Source organism: Gallus gallus, chromosome 3 (assembly GCF_016699485.2).
Source record: "Gallus gallus isolate bGalGal1 chromosome 3, bGalGal1.mat.broiler.GRCg7b, whole genome shotgun sequence".
In the NCBI taxonomy this organism is placed as follows: Eukaryota; Metazoa; Chordata; class Aves; order Galliformes; family Phasianidae; genus Gallus; species Gallus gallus.
In genome coordinates, this window is record NC_052534.1 from 21,330,077 (window position 1) to 21,349,968 (window position 19,892).

Sequence of the window (19,892 nt, forward strand, 5' to 3'; positions counted from 1 at the left end):
AGAGATGACACTTAAGTTACTCAGCGTGAGCAAAGCCCAGGCTCCTTCCTGCTGGAGCGGCAGAGTGGGTGAAGGCTCTCTTTGATTTATTCAGATCACTAACAAACAGAAAGTTCAGAAGCTTCCTCAAGCAGAAGAACACAAGAAGAAAGGGTTTTTCCTGAAGAAATAGTTAAAAATAGGACACTTAGAGGAAGCGAAGTTCATTAAGTGCTAAGTAGTAGCTGCAATGACGAGAGAAGAGCTTCCTTTTGTAATCTACACATTTATTTAGCACTGTGTCTTCTTGCTCCTTATCAAGTTGCAAAAGCAGTGTTTATCTGGCTGAGGGAGAGGTCTCCCTTTCTGTAGTGACGTTAACACGTAGCTCATCAAATATAACAGTCAAGAGTTTTAAACAGACAGTGCCAGCCAACAAAGTACAACATTTGACAGGATTATTTGCCTTTTATATGCTCTTTCCACTGTTTGAAGTGATATGCCATTTTCAAGACACATTCCACAGTATTATGCAACAGCTTTCTTAATTTTTAATGGATATACTATTTTTAATGTGTCAAGTTTTGCAGAAAGCATTTTAGTATTTTATTCAGCATATACCATTAATAAATTATTTGTTCCCCTCCCTCCTCCAGCTGCACTTAGCATAGGGAAATGGTCTACTGACATACAGTATAAAAGATATTTTCAACTGGCACGCTCTACAGACGCTTCCATCACCAGACAAAGCACCAGGAGGGCACTGTCACTCAGCTGACAGTCTGGCAGCGCTAAGCATGCTACGCAGCAGTTTCATCACAAATCACCCTTTGGTGAGAAGACTTACACACACATAGCAGCCAGTTGCCATAAAAATAAGCTAGCACCCTGCACAATCGGTGAGTCCTGTTAAAAGTGTTCGCTTTTGGCATGATTGGTCCAGCGCCCTTCAGTTAGAATGTCCAAGGATTTGGGACACCCGAGGGAAGAAAGTCGGTGTTGTTCTGGGCCAGAGAAACTTGTCCACTTGACCTGAGTTTGTTCAGAGGGCGAGCGCATCTCTCATTTCACCAGATCTGCCCATTCTATGAGGGCAAAAAATGGATGGGATTTGATGTCTTCAACACCAGCAACGCCAGCACCAAGACGCTCCGCAGGATTAAACTGCAAAAGCTTGATATAAAGAGAAAATATATATATATACGATTCAGTGAGTAAGAACAAAAACAACAGCTTAAAAGTTCCGTAAAGGTCTAAGGTAAAGGACATCCCACCGTTTTCCTGCTCTTTGAGTTACTTTCAAGAGTGTGAAGCATACTTGAAATTCCTAAAATGCAGTAAATGGAAGACTCTCTTTTCCTTGAGTCTCAGCGATACAGTCTTCAGAGAGTACTGATCACAGCATGCAATACCCTGAAGCACTGTACACTGGGACTTCATTTTAAGCATAACCTCGTTTTTAAAAAGAGAACAGCAGCCAGAGCCTACATCTGTAGAACTGTGGCCACTGCATTTGCTTCATGTTAACCTTTGCTCACACCACTGCAATAAGGCTACATGAGGGACGCTGGTCTGTAACTTTCCATTTCATAAGTTGCGAGTTGTTCCTAAAATACCAGGACACGGCAGTGAGTTCTCTGTTTCTTTAAAAAAAAAAAAAGTTTTTAATGAGTTCTACAAATGCATTAAGATTGAAAAATCAGAATCCCAGTGGTTAAAGAAACAAAACAAACAAAACAACAGCGTAAGGGCTCCATGGAAATCTCCTAAGATTCAGCACCTCGTTCGCTTTCTAGTTGTACATCACATGCCGAATCCATGTGCAAAGGAAATCACAATATTTACATCTGTTTAAAGATATCAATCCACATAAAAGGGAATGCAAAGGTAATACTCTGAAGAGATTAATAAAGACACACAAAAATATTTTGCACTTCCAGAGAATTGTTTATCCTCTATTCAATTACACTCGGTACAAAGGCACGATTTCTTTCTTGCTCTTTCTGCAATAGCTAATAGGATAACTTCTCCCAGTTGTCTCCTGGAACAATGTGTTCTCATATCTTAATGCACTCAACATCTCAGTGAGTCTACTTCCATAAACATATGAATTTACACGTTCTAAGATAGCTTTGCTATTTGCAATTGTAATGCCACATAGTAAAGGTAACTTGTTGACAGTGAATGGTGCTGCTCTGAGATCTTCCACAAGACAGCACAAGCAGATGCTGCCACTGTCCCTCCGCCTTCTGCTGAGCTGTAACAAGTACCAGCAGGGGGAAAGGAAGCACTGGCACTTACTCTCTGCAGCCTGTCCTTTCAGGAGATCTCTACTCTTAGAAAGCCAATGCATCACAAACTGCAGCAGTTACTTATTTAAAAGTCACGTTGCATATTTTCACAGTAGCGAAGTCTGGTCACACCTGAAAAATATTCTTGGGTGCAAAATACCAAAGCAATATAAAAAATAACTTCACCTTTCAGAAGAGCACCAGAAATACAAAGATCTATTTTCTTAGAAATGGCTAAATGAAAGAGGTGTTTACAATGAAGTCACCTGCACTGGAGGCCATGGCAGGAGACGACTGACAGCTTTCTGTGTAGCTGAACACTGAACCCAGAGAGTTATTCTGTGATGCTTTGACCTTGGCAGTGGAGGGAAGGAAAGTCGCAATGACAAATTGCTATCCATGCCAAGAGAGCTTTCTTCCTTTTCCTGACAAGGCTTCCTCAACAAATGAATGGCAGCTTCCTTGGATAGTCACACAACAAAAATGTGATTTACTAGCTCATAGAGCTGAACCTCCACCTGACACGTCACCAGCCTGCATCAGAAGGCTTAACCTAACAGGCAATAGGGTGACTGTCCTCTGAACAGATTATGGCCTTGCAATATATCTGAAAGTGGCAGACATATCTCTGCCACTTACATTCCAAGTGGCAAAAAAGCCACTCTTTGCATACATGACAACAGGCAATGCATTTGTCTGCACAGAACAATCCTATATTGGCAGGGAAAAGTGAACTGGATGACTTCATTTGTCTTCATTTCCAGTATTAGAAGGGAAGAATTCCCTTCATTGAGCTGATTTTGATTTTCTTTATCCATTCACTATATCCAAGTCACGTCGCACTTGTAGGTGAGGACAACAGTTTGCTACCATCTAACAAAATAAATACAGGTTCAACAAAATTGGGATTTTTCTTTCATGCCTTCCTATCCTTGCCAGAAATACACAGATGCACGTGAAAGCACTTTCAGATCTCGAGGTTCAAACTTCGGTTGCCTCTCCACTCATCATTCAACACTAACAGCACAGAAATCAGTCACTAGGGCTTTTGACTTGCTGAATATTCAAAAGATCCTTCCTTCATTTTCTTCAGAAACTATTTTTCCTTTTTTTTTTTTCTGTTCAGATCCTCATCTAAGAGATGTCATTTTGCACATATTCACTAGCAAGATACTCTTCACTCAAAGCTGAACACGACAGCTCACGTCTATTATTTATTCAGCTCAAATGGAATAGGTCAGATCCAGGCTCCACTTGCATAGTTAGGTCAAAATTAACTATAGGGAGGAAGATAGCGTTACCTGAAATTCAAGACTCTATACAGACAAGTGATTTATTTTCCTCAGTTGTGACAACTTAAATCTAATTAGTTTGAAAATACGTGGTATATCACTCTGGAAGTTTGTCTGTATTTTAAAGTCTCTCATTTGGCTTTTTGTCTAACCTACCAGTTATCTTCTTCTTACAGAAGTCAGACTATTCACATTTGGAAGTCCTTCACCCAGAATTTCCTGAAGCACAGCAACAGATTTTCAACAAGTGGTTGATGCTTCAAATCATTGTCTTCTAGGTTTCATGGCACTTTGAGCCATCTTGTTTGATTGGCTTCAATGTTTTCGAGTTTAATTCACTTTGTCATAAACGTTTCCATTAATAGCTAGGACAGAATTCCTAAAATGGCCATGTATCACCAATAGGTGTTGCCAAAGCACCCAAACTCATTCTTTGGAGAAACAGCAAAGCACTCTGGTTTTCTACAGAAGCACCGGGAAGCAGAAGTCAGTTTCCAGATGCAACAAACCAGTCAGGCAAAAATCATCAGTTGCTGACAAAAGACCCATCCACATTCCTATCAGCAGCTTTTTCTTTTTACAATAATTTGCACAAGAACAGCTCAGGTGCATAAGTATTCATCTAGACTGCACGTGTACCCACAGAAAATGATTTTTCCCCCACAGTCACCTGCTGGATCAGCGATCTGGCCTCCTTTGATACATGGTCTGGTATGCTTAAAGAAGTATGAGTGTTTATTCCTGATGGATGGCACTCGACCAGGGTCTGGAAGAAAAAAAAAAAAAGCAAAGAAAAAACTAATCAGATACATTTATTGACTCAAAAAAATGTAGTGCTGGATTATCTTCTAGTTTACATGTAAATTAACACACACGGCTAAAAATTCAGTGCTTCATAGTTTGAAATACTGGTTCTGGAAGGAACCTCTACAGATACTGAAGTACCCCCAGAGATCTGCCATTAGAACATTTACATCATAATGCTCTTGCTCTACTGCTGAAAGCTGAAAAGTTTTGGAATTTGGTGAACTTTGCTTTCGTCACTTGGAACTGCCAAATATCCACTAGTTCAATTTGGCGGAGCACGCTGTCTTCACATACTGAAATCAGCATTCCTGAGAGGTGGTGGTATCTTCCTGTTTCAATGTGAGATAATTTTGCATCATCACATCACCCTGAGACCTCCCACTGCAGGCAATCCACAAGAGAGTCAGACTTGAATTAACATGCTCAGGCTTGAATTAATGTGTCACTGCAATACACAGCTTTTAAACTATCCCAGAGAATAGTGCTGAAACAAAGATATGTCGGGGCAAAAAAAATACTAAATGTTCAGAAGGGATATTAGAGAGCTTTGATTTTACTGTGGTTGAGAGGACAGCATGGGTTTTGGTTATTTTTTCAGTCCTGAGCTTGATGCAGCTTTATCAAATTATTCTGAAGCTTGAGCACACTTAATTTCTCTGGCCATGAAGACATAGCATATCAAGGATACTCTGCTATGCAAAGCACATCTGCACAAAAGAAGGAAGAAAATCAAAACTGGACAAACCACTTGTGAGAAACTATTGGCCAGCATGCCAGTTTTATAATGTAACTTGTCCCCTACCTTTCCTGTGAGCAGTTCAAAAAGAATGGCGCCCAGGCTCCACCAGTCACAGGCTTCTGTCTCTTCTAGGATAGCTCCAACCTCTAAGCATGAGACATTTCAATTAATATTAAAAAGGTCAGTTACACCTTCAAAATTAACATATATTTACAAGGTGACTGTTTAATGCTGACAGAACATATACTAAATACCACAGAGCTTTCATTACGCCTGCAATTTAGTTAGCCCTTTAGCCACCTACAGATTGCATTGTTCAAACACAGCAACACTACACATTTCATGCATAATTTGCTTTTTCCTTGCACACACAGGCATTTTCAAGACTTTTAGGAATTATGGTTAGGATTCTGCTACACTGAAACTGGACAGTAACAGATGGTAAAGCAAAACACATTTACAGAATTTACTCTGGTTAGAAGAGCTAGACTGGCAAGTTTGACCTGAGGCATCCATAAAAGCTATACAAGAGAGTTTGTAATCATCAACTTCACGCTTCAATTTTGTCTTGGAGGGCAGGATTCATCCCATGGCCAACCCATACTCTGTGCTGTGATCACTATAGCAGGCTGTTCACAATAGCCTCCTGTCTGCTGAGAACTAGATGGAGATGCTAAATCTACTTCACATAGCCTAGACATGGACAGTAAATGCACTGCTAAAGCTCAGCCCAAGCTCACCTTAGCTACCTAGGAATAAAAAGTTTTCCCTAGCAACCAGCAAGAATCCAGTGCCATCTTTTGCTGTCCACAAGCAAGCAGTAGTGGAGAGGTGAGGTGGGACTTTTGTCAGCCATTGTGTGTATAAGAGCACGATGCATGCAGCAAACTTGGCCTTCAGTAACTCAGGCTTTAAACTGCAAAAAATATTAAATACAAACACACCACACAGTCTGCTCTATATCAGTCAGAAAAACAGATTGTAATGAAGATGAAATCTTCGTTTTGACTGTCAAAGATGCAGAAGCTGTACTGAAACAGATTTGGTGGCAAAAGGCACACCAGATTCCCAACAGAGGACACCAATTAGCATACAGTCACACAGCCATCACTGTGAAAAGCATTGTGGCACATTAGAAAAATCTTGCTCATCGCTTTAGGGAGCTTAGTGTGAGCATGGCCAAGGAGAGCTACAGATGAGTCAGACTCCAGCATCAGGGAGAGGAACACCGTCGTCTCAGAGCTTCCCCAGAGGTGTACATGCTGAGCAGGGGGCGTGCAGAAGGATCCCTTTGGGGAAGATGCTCAGGACCTCAAAGGATGAGTCTGAGGTCACTGTTGCAGAAGCACAGAAGGATGGATTACACGTTGCTTCTTTAGGTAGAACATCACTCATAGTGAAAAGCTTTTGCACAGTTAATGGCATTTGACTCTCCAATATATCACTGTAAGGGTGCCATACGTTGGCATATATCCCACTCCTTATAGACTAATACTTCTATCAGTATTGAGGAACACATACAAAGATATAACGGCAGTCACACGACAAACTTACTGGTTTATCTGTACTTCTTACATGTTTTAAGATCCCAGCCATGCATCTAAATAATCTCAATGTAAGTTGAGACAACTTGTATGAAAATCAAAATCTGCTCCTACAACTTGATTTTATTTTAGAAAGAGAAACCTTCGTGACATTTGTCATCCGAAAAAAGAAAGGAAAAGAAAACCCTCAAGCCTTTCTATGTAAAATGGGTGGTAAAAGGTTTTTATAGCATCTCCCAGTAACACCTATTCAGTAGAAATGCCTTTCCAGACTGAGTGTGATTTCCCAGTGCTGAATGATCCAATGCTGTACATTTAAAAATAGCATAATATGAAAACTAAAATCTGAAGACAAACACTTCAGGCATCTTTAGAGTTTTCCCTCCTTTGTGTCTTCCAAACGAATGTTTTTATTATAAGTTCAATTCCGAAATTACTCAAGGATAAGGACAGTAAAGCCAAGAGTTAATTACAACTGATTACTACATTCTCAACTCCCATAATGCCGGTAACTTCCCCATATCGACATTCCTTAAATTTTAATATCAAGTCCCAAAAGGAGATAGTCCATTCCTCCCCAGTGACACTGAAGGAACCTCAGAACTAACATTTAAAGGGGATGGATCTCTTGAATAACAGTCTAAAATAAACAAGTAAATAAATAAATAAGCCACGAGTGAAAAAAAATTGTCCTTCTGTTGACAGAAAAGAAATATTATAGAAAATTCAATTCTGATTTTTGGTCTTATTTCCTTTCATGTTGGCAGTTGCAGGTGTTGATGCAGTTCTCTGAAGTATCAAACTTACAGTGCACTCTTGACAGAAACATGCATCACAAGAAGTTGATGTAACCCTACTTCACTGATCAAGCAAATGGACAGAGAATAAGAGTCAAGAAGTAAACTAGAGTCTGCTTCTCCAAAATCCAAACTCATACTTTTAACCATAGAAGCACTTCCAGCATACACCAAGCCAAAATAAACATCATTGCAGAACTCTTGCAAGAGGAGCACTGAACTCTTCCATCCCTCTTAACTGCGACAAAACAACAGAATTGGGATAAAAAGAGAACGGCCAAACTGTGCAGGCTGGTGTGCACGGAAAGTCTCTGGCTGGGTTCTCATGCACAGAACAGAAACGGCTCTGTGATAAGTCATCTAAACCAACACAGAAGAGAACACGGAAAATTCAGCTGAGAGGAACATCTGAATATCCTTTTTTACAAAAACTAAATGTTAGCTCCACTTTTCTCCCACTATCCACTGCCTGCTGTCCTGCTGCTTTCCCCAGGCCCCACAGTTTCCTTACTTTGGACTAACATGAATGTTTTCCTTAAAAATAAAAACACAAAAATCAATGTGAATACTACAGATAAACATGTGTTGTTTACATTCCCTTACTTTGAACAGGTCACATTACTTCTGATGCAGTACACCGATCGTAAGTTCAGGATATCACATCAATATTACTGCGTTTTATCTCAACTACACATCATGGGAAAATTTAGAAACTATAGATTATGAAGTGCTTTCAAGTGATACAGAGTAGCCAGCTAATGTAATATACCACACAGGGCATATGCTTTTTTTAAAGCTCTAATGTCGCAATAAATCTGAACTACAATATCTGCCTTCACTAAGAAAACATTTTCATCTCAATCCATCAGCAAAGTAATTTAAACAATAAATGGTAGTGACCCATAGGCCTAAGTGAAGAACATGGGGATATTTGTGCCAGTTCTTTACTTCATGAACCTTGAAATCAAGGACCTTGTCCACATTTGTACAAACATAAACATGCGCACGCACACGCACAGTGTTGGTGTTTCTAGGACTGACACTATAACATTTGCAGAAAAAAATGTTCTTATTTTCAAATACAAGATCAGAACAGAATAAACAAAAAGTAGGGTGAAAAACAAAATCAGTAGCTCTTCCAATTTTATTGAACTTCATTAAAAGGAAAAACTTCCTTCTCTTTCCCAGCCTATGCCCGTACAGTAGCTAGCACCAACTTGCACACGTGCTCAATTCCAGCACAGAAACAATAGTAACAGCAGTCGTTTGGGTAAACTGAAGGGAAGGAGATTTGTAAAATGCTAACAGATTCAGACTGAGGCAGATGGTTCAGGTAAACAGCCTCTCTACCCAGCACTGTCCCTCCAGAGCAGCTGGTCTCAACTGAAAGGCCCTTCTTTTTTACCGTTTCCATACTTATCTCAATATTTGCACCTCACTTCCTGATAGGGGATCTGTAGCTGACAATGTGCTGTGCTTTCAAACAGAAGTGCCAATTCCGAAGTAGAAGAGCAGAACTTCACCTCTTTTGAACACACACACACACACACACACCCTTGATAACATTATTAACACTGACACTGATATTCTTTCTACTGGACCTTAACCCAAAAATACACCCTTTCATTCTGAAGGATTTCAAAGGCTTTTACTCCTATCCCTCAAACATATTCTCCTAAGAATTGTTTCTTCCAGGGCTCCTGACCAGCTCACAGAAATGCTAAAATAAAAGAAGCCAGGCTAAAAGCTAGCCAGGTGGACTGGCAAATTCACTGCGCAACTGATCACTTGCAAACGATAAGGAACATAAAGTCAATCAAAGTCTGCAGGATAAATTATAACATTCAAAAATGCATCTGAATTGGGAAGAAGACCTGAAATCAGCTCATGAGAAAACAGAGTCTATACAGAGAAACTGCTTATCCAAACACCTGAGAGTCAGGATTAGCATTGCACTGAGATGGAATTAAAAAGGCAGCATTTGAATCTCAATGGATTGATAAGAATTTCAAAAGCCAAGGGATCCCTTTCCCTTATTCCGCATCTCAAGCAGAAACAGCGTACCTTCAAGTACTGCTTCTGCACTGATAGGAAAACAAGGGCATCCATCTGAACTGCCATCAAGTGTCTAGAACCGTTAAGGAGGAAATGGACTTGTCCAACATCCTGAAAACACCAGACACAACATTTTCCCTTCTGCTGCCATTAAGATAAACAGCGTTGCATGAAAATCCATTAGAGTTGCTTCAGAAATTCTATTTACCTTACACTCATTTAATTTTAAAAGCTTACTATTTTATCTTATTTTAATATCTCTAAATGTAAAGAAGCATTTGCAGAGAACCAAGGAAAATGAATCCAAGCTAATTTACTCCATGTAGATTCAGTCAGCCAAGATGTAAGATACACTCACTAAATAATATATCACGCAAGCAGTCATAATGCTTTGCCTAAAATGCTTTAGCAATTTATAAAGCACAGTACTGAACCATCTACTCTTAAGTATAAAAAGTTTATCATGGTCTTTAAACAATAAAGTAGTGAGGCAAGTCCAATGAACATCTGCTAAGACCAAATGAAGTATGAAAATAGGAAGTTTCAGCTTAAAGGTATTCAATAACATACGAGCTTCTACATTCCTCTTTGGAAGAAATCTCCTCACGTCATTAACAGAAAAAAAAATTAGAAGCAACTCTTTTTTTTTTTTTTTTGGCCCTCTTAGCAACCCAAGATGGAATTAAAACTTCCTTTACAATCTTCAGGTGGCCATAGAGACAAAGAAACCTTCTACCGCTCTGTTAACAAAAGAAAGCAAACAGTATTTAACCCTTCAGCTATCTCCATTTATTTTCGAAAGGCATCTTCTATACTATCTTCAAGTTTCAGCTCCATTATTAAAACATAACAGCAACAGAAAACAATTGCAGGTAAATTATAGTTTCTTCCAGAGTTGTTAGATGCCCTTTACATCAGCCAGATTAAGACACCAGATTCTTACAAATCAACAGCCTCAGTACATCTCACTGCTTACTAGTTAGAGTCTACAACAGCCAAAGGAAAAGGTATTTCACCTACAACATACAGTGTATTTGCAGCACGCCTGAGTGCCAAGCCACATCGTGTTGCTTCCAGAAAATCCCTGCTGCCCCCTCCAAACCTTTGCTTTCAACTACCTTCTCCAGGCTTATGACAGCTTGCTCCCAAAATAGCAAGCTATTTTGTTATTGTTCTCTTTGGGACACTCCGGTGTCTTTGGAGAGCTGTACACCCCCGAAAGGTTGCACAGTTGTTACTGCCAGCTTCACAATCATCATTACTTTTTCTGCAGCTTCAGACTTTTCCTCCTTATTCACAACAGCCATATAGTTGTTAACGTTCAGTCCCATTTCCTATTGTCAGTGCTTTTAAAATCAAGATAGCCTGTCTTTTTACTTGCTGCTCTGAACCCATTCATCTGCCCTGTTCTCCCAACCCTTCTTCTCTTTAGGATCATCCTGAAACATTAACGTCACACAAAAAGCAACAACAGTCAGAGATAACGTCTAGGAAGTCCAGTCTCACACTGTAACCACGAGACCAACCCACCCCTCGACACCTCTCAGGGTCAATGGCACTTTAATCCACCACCGCTATTTTGCTTCTTAAACAATCTACTCCAAATTAAACCACTATCGTAGAGAACAGCAGAATTTAATGAGTGCTTGCAAATTCCTACTGCAAAACACATACACATAACGTGCAGGTTTTCCAACATCAAATATCTGTTTGGTAAATAAAGGCAGACCGTTTTTTGCTTTCTTCAGTAAATAAAAATTATAGCATTCACTCTAATAATAGCACGCCGGCAATTTTTATTTTAATGCCATATGTTTTAGGTTATCAGCTGCGCTTCGCATCTGTATTTTCAACTGTCTACAAGTAGACAATTTGGGACTATGAAAATCGGGTTGAACACGGAAACATATTGGTCTGTTCGGGGCAAAATCATTTACTTGCAAAGCCTTCCTTTTTTCTCTAGGTTTCCCATTGTGTACAATAAGGACCAGGTTAGATCTAACCAAATATACCACAGATTTCTGTGCAGGCTTCTGTGAAGGCTAGCTTGTGTAAATAAGGCTTGATTATAGCACACAGCTTGTGAAAGCATCTGACTAACACGATGCATTACTGATGGCCAGTTTTCTACTTACATTTTCGATGAAACTAAGCTCACTTTGGCTTTACAATTTCAACAAGTCTCCTCCAGTTCTTAGTAAAAGCAATCTGGAGAAAACTCATGGCTTGGGTAAGAAAGAAAAAAAGACTCCAAAGAAAGCTCAGCTCTGAAATCTCATCCTCTATTAACTCTACAGGGATAGGACAGAACTCGCCTCACTGCTGGAAAGAGAACTTAAGAGAGTGCAAATAAAACACCTCGTTCACACGTTGCATTCCCTTGTTAGGTTAGCCCAGCAAGCCGCCGTAACATCCTGCTTTACAGGTTAGATTGAAAAAGTACCTAAAAGATTCCTCTTCATGAGTAAATCCTCAACACAATCTGTTTCAGCTGCAAACAGGCTCGACTAGTCTGTGGCTCTGGGCAATTCTGTCTTTCTCACAGGTATCAAGCATACTAGGAAGGGGCCCTCTGGGAAAAAAAAGAATTTACCAATTTTATTTTAAAACTCACAGCTATCAAAAATGGAATATAATTACTACCCTTTTTAAAAGGTAACGACACTTTATATTTAAGATCACAAAGATGACAAAACCAATACTTAAGTAACAGAAGGTAATCATTTGCATTTCAAAATTCATCTATCTTGCTTTTCCCTCAATTAGACCAAAACATGTTGATTCACAGGTTTGTGTGCGCGTTTGTTTCTTTTTTAAACTTATTTACAGTGCAGAATAATGGCCCCCCTGCTAGGCTGGCATTTGCTCAAGTTTCTGTCCCTGTAAATTGAATCTGTTACTGGAATTTTCCCCCTTCAGAATACCTAGGCACATTAACCAAGAGATAAAGAGATAGGCGCTGCTGATACTATCAGCCACCGGGCAGGTGGGTAATGTGAGGGATTTTCTGTTAGTTTTTGTGGGGCTTTTTTTTTGAACAAATATGCGATAAGAGTTCTCAGGGGGCACAGAGAGCAAAGGGCTGTTTAAACAGAAGTGAATCATTCTCATCTGATCTGCTCATAACTTTGTATTCAGACATCAGCACGCTTTAAAACGTCCAGAAAACAAAATTACTTTAAAGAAGAGGAAGGAAAAAAATAAAAAAGCCAACCAAAAAAACCCAGGTGGATCTCACATTCGTCACCTTAACCACGTTAGTGCAGAACACCTCAGTTACGAGCACTTAATTTCTTCTTTAAAAGCAAATATGTTATTTTTGGCCGACACCCCCTCAGGTTTACTTGAAGCGGTGCTGAGTTTACGGGGATGATTTATAAGCCATCATTTCCCTCGTGGGTTAGAGAAACAACATCTGACTTATCACAGGTGAACAGCAAAGCTTTAGTTTGGCCATCCATCAAAGCAGAGCGCGGGCGCTACTTCCAGGCATCTGCAGATAGCCCTGTTGTCCCGGAGCGGCTCCGGCATCGGCTCTTTGACCGAGTACAACCACGCAGCGGCGAGACGTCTCCCGTCGCACCACGACCGAACAGCAACGTAAGGCAGCACGGCTCTGGGCTCCTAAGCGCAACTCCGGAGGTGCAAGTCGCTGCTAATAAACCTCGCCTGCAGCCCGCAGCCCTCCGCGCGGCTGTGCCGCAGCGCCATCCTCCAATGGCACAATGCCACCTGCCGCCCCCGGACGAGAAGTGCAACTTCTTGCAAGGCAGCCGGCCCGGCTTCTAATTTATGCACGATGTAAACCGACAATTGCTCTTCCGAACAAAATGAAGTACGCTGTCAGCAGGAAATGGAGTGCGGCTATTTAAACTATTTCTTCTCCCATCCTTCTGACACTTCTACGCATACAGTGTTTGCATTTGTTCTGTTAATTTATACCTACATTGCGTAATCTCTTTTATACACACGCCGTTAACGATTCCTCTCTGCTTTTCCTAGGACAACAAGAGCTGAGCGAGCCCCGGCTGCACGCCGCAGAAAGGCTTTGGCCGCTGCCTCTGAACGAAGAGCCCTTCCTTTGCTTTAACAGAGCCCCATCCTTGAGATCTGATAACCACCACCACCGCCTCCAGACCCACCTTGGGGGCCTTCTTCCCTCCTCAAGTCTGAAGAGCTTCAGCATGAACACATTATCATCCCTACCCCCTCCAGAAATTGGATTCTGACATGGAAGTTGTAGGATTTAGGTTCCACGTTTTCCTTCAATCAATACAGCACCTTAAAACCTAAATACGCCCTCAGGAACTTCGCTGCTAAGTACTATTTACCTATCATGTAAAAGAGTAACACCTGAAACCTTAGCAATTAAAAAGATAAAATGATTTCAGATACATTTTTGTGCCTTTCTCATAACTCTGTAATCCAACTTCCTACCTATTTTAAATTGAAGATACCATGTAATCTATTTAACTGCCACATTCATTTTCTGCCTATGAAATTTATTTCTCAACCATTAATGCAGAAAAACAACTGCATCTCAAGAAGGGTCATCATCCGTACTTTGTAACACCAGACCTTAAAGGACAGAGTTTTGACAAAGACTTCATCATTTTCTTGCCTGCTTTTAATGAGAACATTTAAATAACAAAACATCCAAAGTCTGTTAAATACAGCCTTTCCACACCCAAATCCTATCCTGTCCTGCATTCAGATGAAAACAGACACCAAACTAAACACACAGAGGTAAAACTTTACAAGCCGAGTCTCACTGCATCCTTCGTTAGAAGCTAAATGAGAGCTCAGGTACCCATAGGCACAGCACCACAGCCTGCTGTGCTGCCGGACGCATCAAAACGAGATGGAGGTTCACTTGGAGTTATTATTCACCGTGTTGCAATGGTGATAAAAATCATAGGGCCTGGCTAAGTTTTGTGAAGATCACTCGTTCATCTCTGAAGGCTGCAGTCCTTCCTTCAGCAGGAAAAAGCAAGCTATGAGAAACATTTACAAAAAAGAGCAACCGAAGAGGAACAATATAAAATCCAACTTTCTCTATTTATCTAAGCACTCTGAACTGAGGCACAACTAACTTCAAAATGGTCAACCCAAGAAGCAGCTTGAGGGGCAATGCGGTCATGACCAGGGGGAGATGTGGGCTCCAGGGTCATAGGATGTTTCTTAGAAGGAAAAATGACCATCAGAATAAGGCTTATTTTCCTATAACATAGCAGTGGTGCTGAAGAAAGCCCACTAAGGGAAGCTTTCCTGTAACATAGCAGGTGCTGAAGAAAGCCCACTAAGGGAACCTTTTTAATAACAGTTGGATGTTTGGTAGCAGCCGTAAGAAAGCTACTTTGGCCTCAGCTGCACACATTATCTAAGGTGCACATACTAAACCTTAACTCAGAATAGAACGCGTACACTTCAACAGGTAACAATAAGATCAAAGAGTAAGAAAGCCTCACATAGCAATCTCAGTCCTGCCATCCTGCATCTATCTAACACTTGCACTTGCAGATCATCGTCCTGCAGCTCACCAGTTACAGACACAGAACAAACTTAACCAAAAAACCCAGATGGGTATCACAGCTGTGCTGGGACGTGGAAATAAGGATGGCACAGAAAACTTTATTCTTGTATGCGGGGACTTCTAAATATTATTTTGCCTGCTTCCTAAACAATTAATTACAGCAGGAGTTGGCTGGTTGAGGCTTAGGGGGCAAAAAAAACCACCTCTCTTTGGATCCTCATTAAAATACAGAAAAATTAGGCTTTGACTTTTACAGCTCATTAATGGTGACAAGGTGGGAAAAGGCTGTGCTTCCATCTTTAAGGCAGCTCAGCTGGGGAGAGCTTTGTACAGGCCTGGGTTATGGAGGCAGGAAAACACCTCTTTCTAATGCAACAGAGTGCACATTGGCAAGCAGGACATGTTTCTGTTCCACAGCCACAAGAATTGCTGGGGTTCTCAAATCAAGGGTTCCTCAGTTTCGCTGTTCTTGAACTGAAGTGGGGTGAGGGTAGAACAATAATGCTGACTTTGCTTTCATTAAAAAAAGCATTTGTTTTCTGTTTCTCTGTAATACTTGCCACTTCCCTTTTGACTTGCACCTGGAGAGCAAAGATTTTATTCACTGTTAATCTCAAGAGCCGGAATTCATTTTTTGGTTGCCATACAACCACCTGTATTCACAAAGAGCAGTTTCTTACTGTATTTCAGTTGGGGGGAACCAAGTCACAGAACAAACACCTGTCAAACTAAGTTCACAGCTTTTGTCTTGCATCGTTCACTCAGCTTCAGCTAATGGTTTTCAAGCTCATTTGCAGACTCAGCTTGAGGACTACCTGCACACCAAGTTGCAAAGCCTACCTCAGCAGAGAGCATATGTTGGCATTTCAAATTCAGAACCAAAAAGACAAACTGAAAATCTGAATAGCATCACTGCAGTTACTTCAAGTCTAAAAGTCGTTTCTTTAAGCTACCAATAAAATTTTTAAAATGCAAAGTTATAAGTAAAGTATCTGATTATAACTGTCACTACCATTAGACAACTGTAATAGCAGAAAATAAATTGGAAAGAGAAAAAGAGGGAGGGATCAGTTTCAAGTGCCATCCTTGCTATAAAAACCCAAGAGATATTGATTTTATCACCCTCGTGATTGATGAAAGCAGTTCTAAGAAAAGAGCTCTCCAAACTATTTCAAAGCCCAGTGCAGCTCATCAAAAATGTCAGAGGCATCTCTGAGCCTATTAGGGTTGTGTATTTCAAACTGCGATGTTTCCTTCCATGTTCTTTGCATGTATAAATTTTTGTGCTTTTCAAGCTCACGGTGTCATCTTTTCACTCTGCCCTTTCCCCTCTTTGCTCATTCCAGCTATCAGGATGTACCCACACATAACAAACCACTGAAAGAACACACAACATTTTAAAAATTTCCTTAAACAAGACATTCAATGCAATTACACTTTATGGAAATGCTCTAACAACACAGTTCAACAATAAAGCAGTGACAAACTCTCTTGCTTTTTAAGATGTTCAGGAAAAGAAAATTCTATTAGATATTGCATGTTCTCGAGCTCTGTGTTACAAAGGCTCCGTGAGAAAATGAAAGCTGCTTATCCACTTTCCAAGTGAAACATTGTAGGTGATTGTTCTAACCTGGGGCACAGTACATTCTCTCTATGGCATCGTTGTCACAGGAATCTTCAACCTCCCTCCACCTGCTAAAATACGTTAGCTGAATGTGTCCTAAAAACAAAACGACAGGAGAAATCAAAACATTTTTCCCTTCCATTTTCTGCAGAAGTGAACTGTAATTACTCCTTTTGTAGCTAAAAACAGTATCATTAAGAATAATGGCATCATTAAGTACTAGAAGCTATTACTGGGGGTGAATTTGCTGCACTGATAATGAAGCTCTAGACAGGAAATGAAGATACTAATTACAAGATAAAACGCCTACTCAGTTAATTGGAAGCAACAGCGAATAAAAAGAAATGCATTTGCAAAAGTTCCTGACCTCTATCATTCAATAAGATGTTGTTTGGGTTCAAATCGCGGCACACAATTCCTTCTCTATGTAAAGCATCAAGGGCTACAACCATTTCAGCTGCCCATCTTTGAATGCAGTCCTCTGGGATATAAAACCTGGAGGTTATCGCTAATCTTTCATCAAGGTCCTGAAAAATTTGGTGTATATCCTTCTCCCCTGCTACTGCTATTTTGTCTTCCCTCTTTGGTGCTGTCTGTTCACTTTCAGCTGCTGGTAACAAAGACAGATTTGTTTCCTCTTTCCCAAAGTCTTCAGTTTGATCAGAAAACAGCAACACTGCTTCGTTTCTTAATGTGTCTCTGTCCAAGCTAACATCTTGAGCACCTGAGAGCAGGTTGGAAACAAACACACTTTCTTCTTTGCTTGTCATGTTTATGGAGCAGGCTCCAGGCCCTTGAAACAGAGCTCCATCTTCTGAACTACCTACCTCTGGGTCAGAAGTAAAGAGGGTCCCGAGAGCTCCCTGAGTGACACCGCTTTGTCCATTTACTTCCCTGGGGGAAGGATCACCCACTTGTGGTGTCACGTGATTTGGCTCTTGGTTAAATGCTTTGCATTGTTCTGCAGAACTATTTAATTGTAAGACATCAGGTGTTTCTAATAATTTTACTTCCAAGACATCCATATCAGTTTTGGCAGGCCTTGACGCTGCTGCCTCCTCAGTTCCATCAGACATACTGGGTAAGTTTATCAGGAGATCAGGCCTTCCTTCATCAACACTACTCACATCATCAAATGCAGCATCCTTAAATGAGATAACTGGCACAGAGTCGTTTGAACCCCTGCTTACGGTGTCCTGAGCTCTCACGCCCATTTTGCTCTCCAGGGCATCCAAGCTTCTGTCATGACCTGGCACAGAGAACAATGGTTTCAAAGGTTCTGATTTCAGGTTATACAGTTTCTCTCCCAAATCCAGTCCCAGAAGTTCACTAGTGCTATCTTTGCTGTCGATTCTGAAGAGTTCCATGGGGCTGTTCTTTGATTTGGTTAGCGAGTCCAATATCCTAGTAGGACTAGCTATTTCTGATTCAGCATCATCAATGAAAAGCTTTAGCTCTTGAGATGGAACCTGAGAGCTGAAGCTAGCACTGCTAACAACAGCGTGTTTCTGTAAAGAACTTTTCTCTTTAATATTCAGACTTTGACTCTCCCCTTTAACCACAGGCTCCTCATTGAGAGAGCCAGAATCAATTTTTTCTTGCCCGTATTCATTACATAACGTTAAATAACTCGTGGTGCATTCTTCTTCTGAGCTGGATGCTGAGTCCATCCATTTTGAACTCTCTTGTCCATCTTCCTGGTTGCTGCTGTCATCCTGAGAGCTCGGCGTCAGGCTGCTCCTCAGCGGGACCACCTTCAGCATGTTCTCCCCGTAGCTTTCTCTGGAATCCGTGCTGCTACTGATTTCTTTAGGGCTGGGCGTCGGCCGCTCCAGGTGAATTTTAGTCGAACTGAATGTTTTGGGCTCGGGAATTTCAAAGCTCTGTTCGGGACTCGTGTTTAAGAATTTACTGACATATGACCACAGTTTTCCTCCTGCAAGAAAAAAAGAGGTAGAAGTCTCTTAACATCACTCAGAACAGAATCAGTTTAACGGTGACACGGGAAAATATCGACATTGACAGAATGCACTATCTCCTTAAGCCCACAGAGCAAGTTGGATCTACTTCCTCGGGAGGAAGTAATTACAGAGACCACAACTTGCTTTCCAAGTGGATTTGTATTAATACATAAATATTTAAATAGCTGCAGCCGAGATTAAGCTTTTTTAAAAAAATAAAAAAATAAAACCTTCAGTAAAGTCTCATTTCAGAGTCTGTCTCAAGTTGCATGGTGGTGACTGCTCTCTCCATCTGCTGTCTCAAAAGAAAGCAAAAACTAGGAAAGATCAAATGGTTTAGTAGTGCCCGTCACCAGTTCTGCCTGTTCTGAATCACAGCTCCAAGCTCATAAGCAACGTCAGGGAAGACAAGACTGATAACTACTGATTAGTGAGTTTAGTGAGGGGAAGGGGAATACCTCGTATTAGTAGGGTCTTTTAAGGATCTGTTTCTCCTTGAAGAAATTGATTTTTTTAGTTAAATACAGATAAATTTCACCCTTTAATGTCAGGCCTTAAGAAAATTCTTAATGCCTTGCTGCACTAAGCAAACATTTTCCATATTTTAAGCTATATGGGCAAACCAGTTTCTTCATATCCAAAACTCTAAAAAAAAAAAAGATACAGCTCCAAAAGTAATCGTGAAATTGAAAAAAACAAACCACACTACGACTCATTTTCCAAATACCACACATTGATAAGAAAGATTACAGATCACAAAACAGAAGTTGAAAAAAATGACTCAAGAAGTTACTTGAAGTAACAAGAAGTCTCTTGCATATGGCAAAGAATTTGTCTTTGAAAAGCTAGAGAGCCACCTTTACTGACTTAAGGAAAAATGCAAAGTGAAGACATTTCAGTTTAAAAATTTTATAAAAATTCTAGAAAGTACAGTTCAAACAATCTTTGTAGAAGAAAAGAATAAATATTCAGCCCGCTGGGCACCTGCAAAGTTTTTGGTGTGGGTTTTTTTTTGTTTTTTTTTTTTTTTACTTCTTTGGGTAAAACAGAGATGTATATTATGTTTTTCCAAAATAGAGTCTTTAATAGTTATTTTTAAGCACTCTCCTTATCAGGCAAAATTCCTTTAAAAGGGACAATGGAAGAAGAAAGTATTTTTCATTGCTTAGGAACAGGTTTTATATATTTCCAGGTATTTCAAAACTAAGTTATCAAAGGCAGAAAACCCTTGATACTTTAAAAATGGATTTGAATAATATAATGTGGAGTT

The 19,892-nt window shown here is 40.3% G+C and overlaps 1 protein-coding gene across 6 annotated transcripts in view; it reads right to left on the reverse strand.

Annotated features, from left to right (window-relative positions):
• Positions 1-249: 249 nt before the first annotated feature.
• The window catches only part of RPS6KC1 (ribosomal protein S6 kinase C1), an 89,086-nt gene continuing 69,443 nt past the window's right edge, over positions 250-19,892 (reverse strand). For 5 of the 6 annotated variants that reach the window (XM_046939648.1, XM_046939647.1, XM_025148969.3 and 2 more), the window contains 5 exons: positions 17,029-18,597; positions 16,668-16,757; positions 5,172-5,254; positions 4,233-4,328; positions 250-1,152 (listed from right to left, as the gene is read on the reverse strand). In XM_046939648.1, coding sequence (XP_046795604.1) covers positions 1,042-1,152; positions 4,233-4,328; positions 5,172-5,254; positions 16,668-16,757; positions 17,029-18,597 — 1,949 coding nt within the window. In that variant the 3' untranslated portion in view covers positions 250-1,041. The remainder of the gene's footprint in view (positions 1,153-4,232; positions 4,329-5,171; positions 5,255-16,667; positions 16,758-17,028; positions 18,598-19,892) is intronic. The other variant, XM_004935324.5, reaches the window with a different exon arrangement.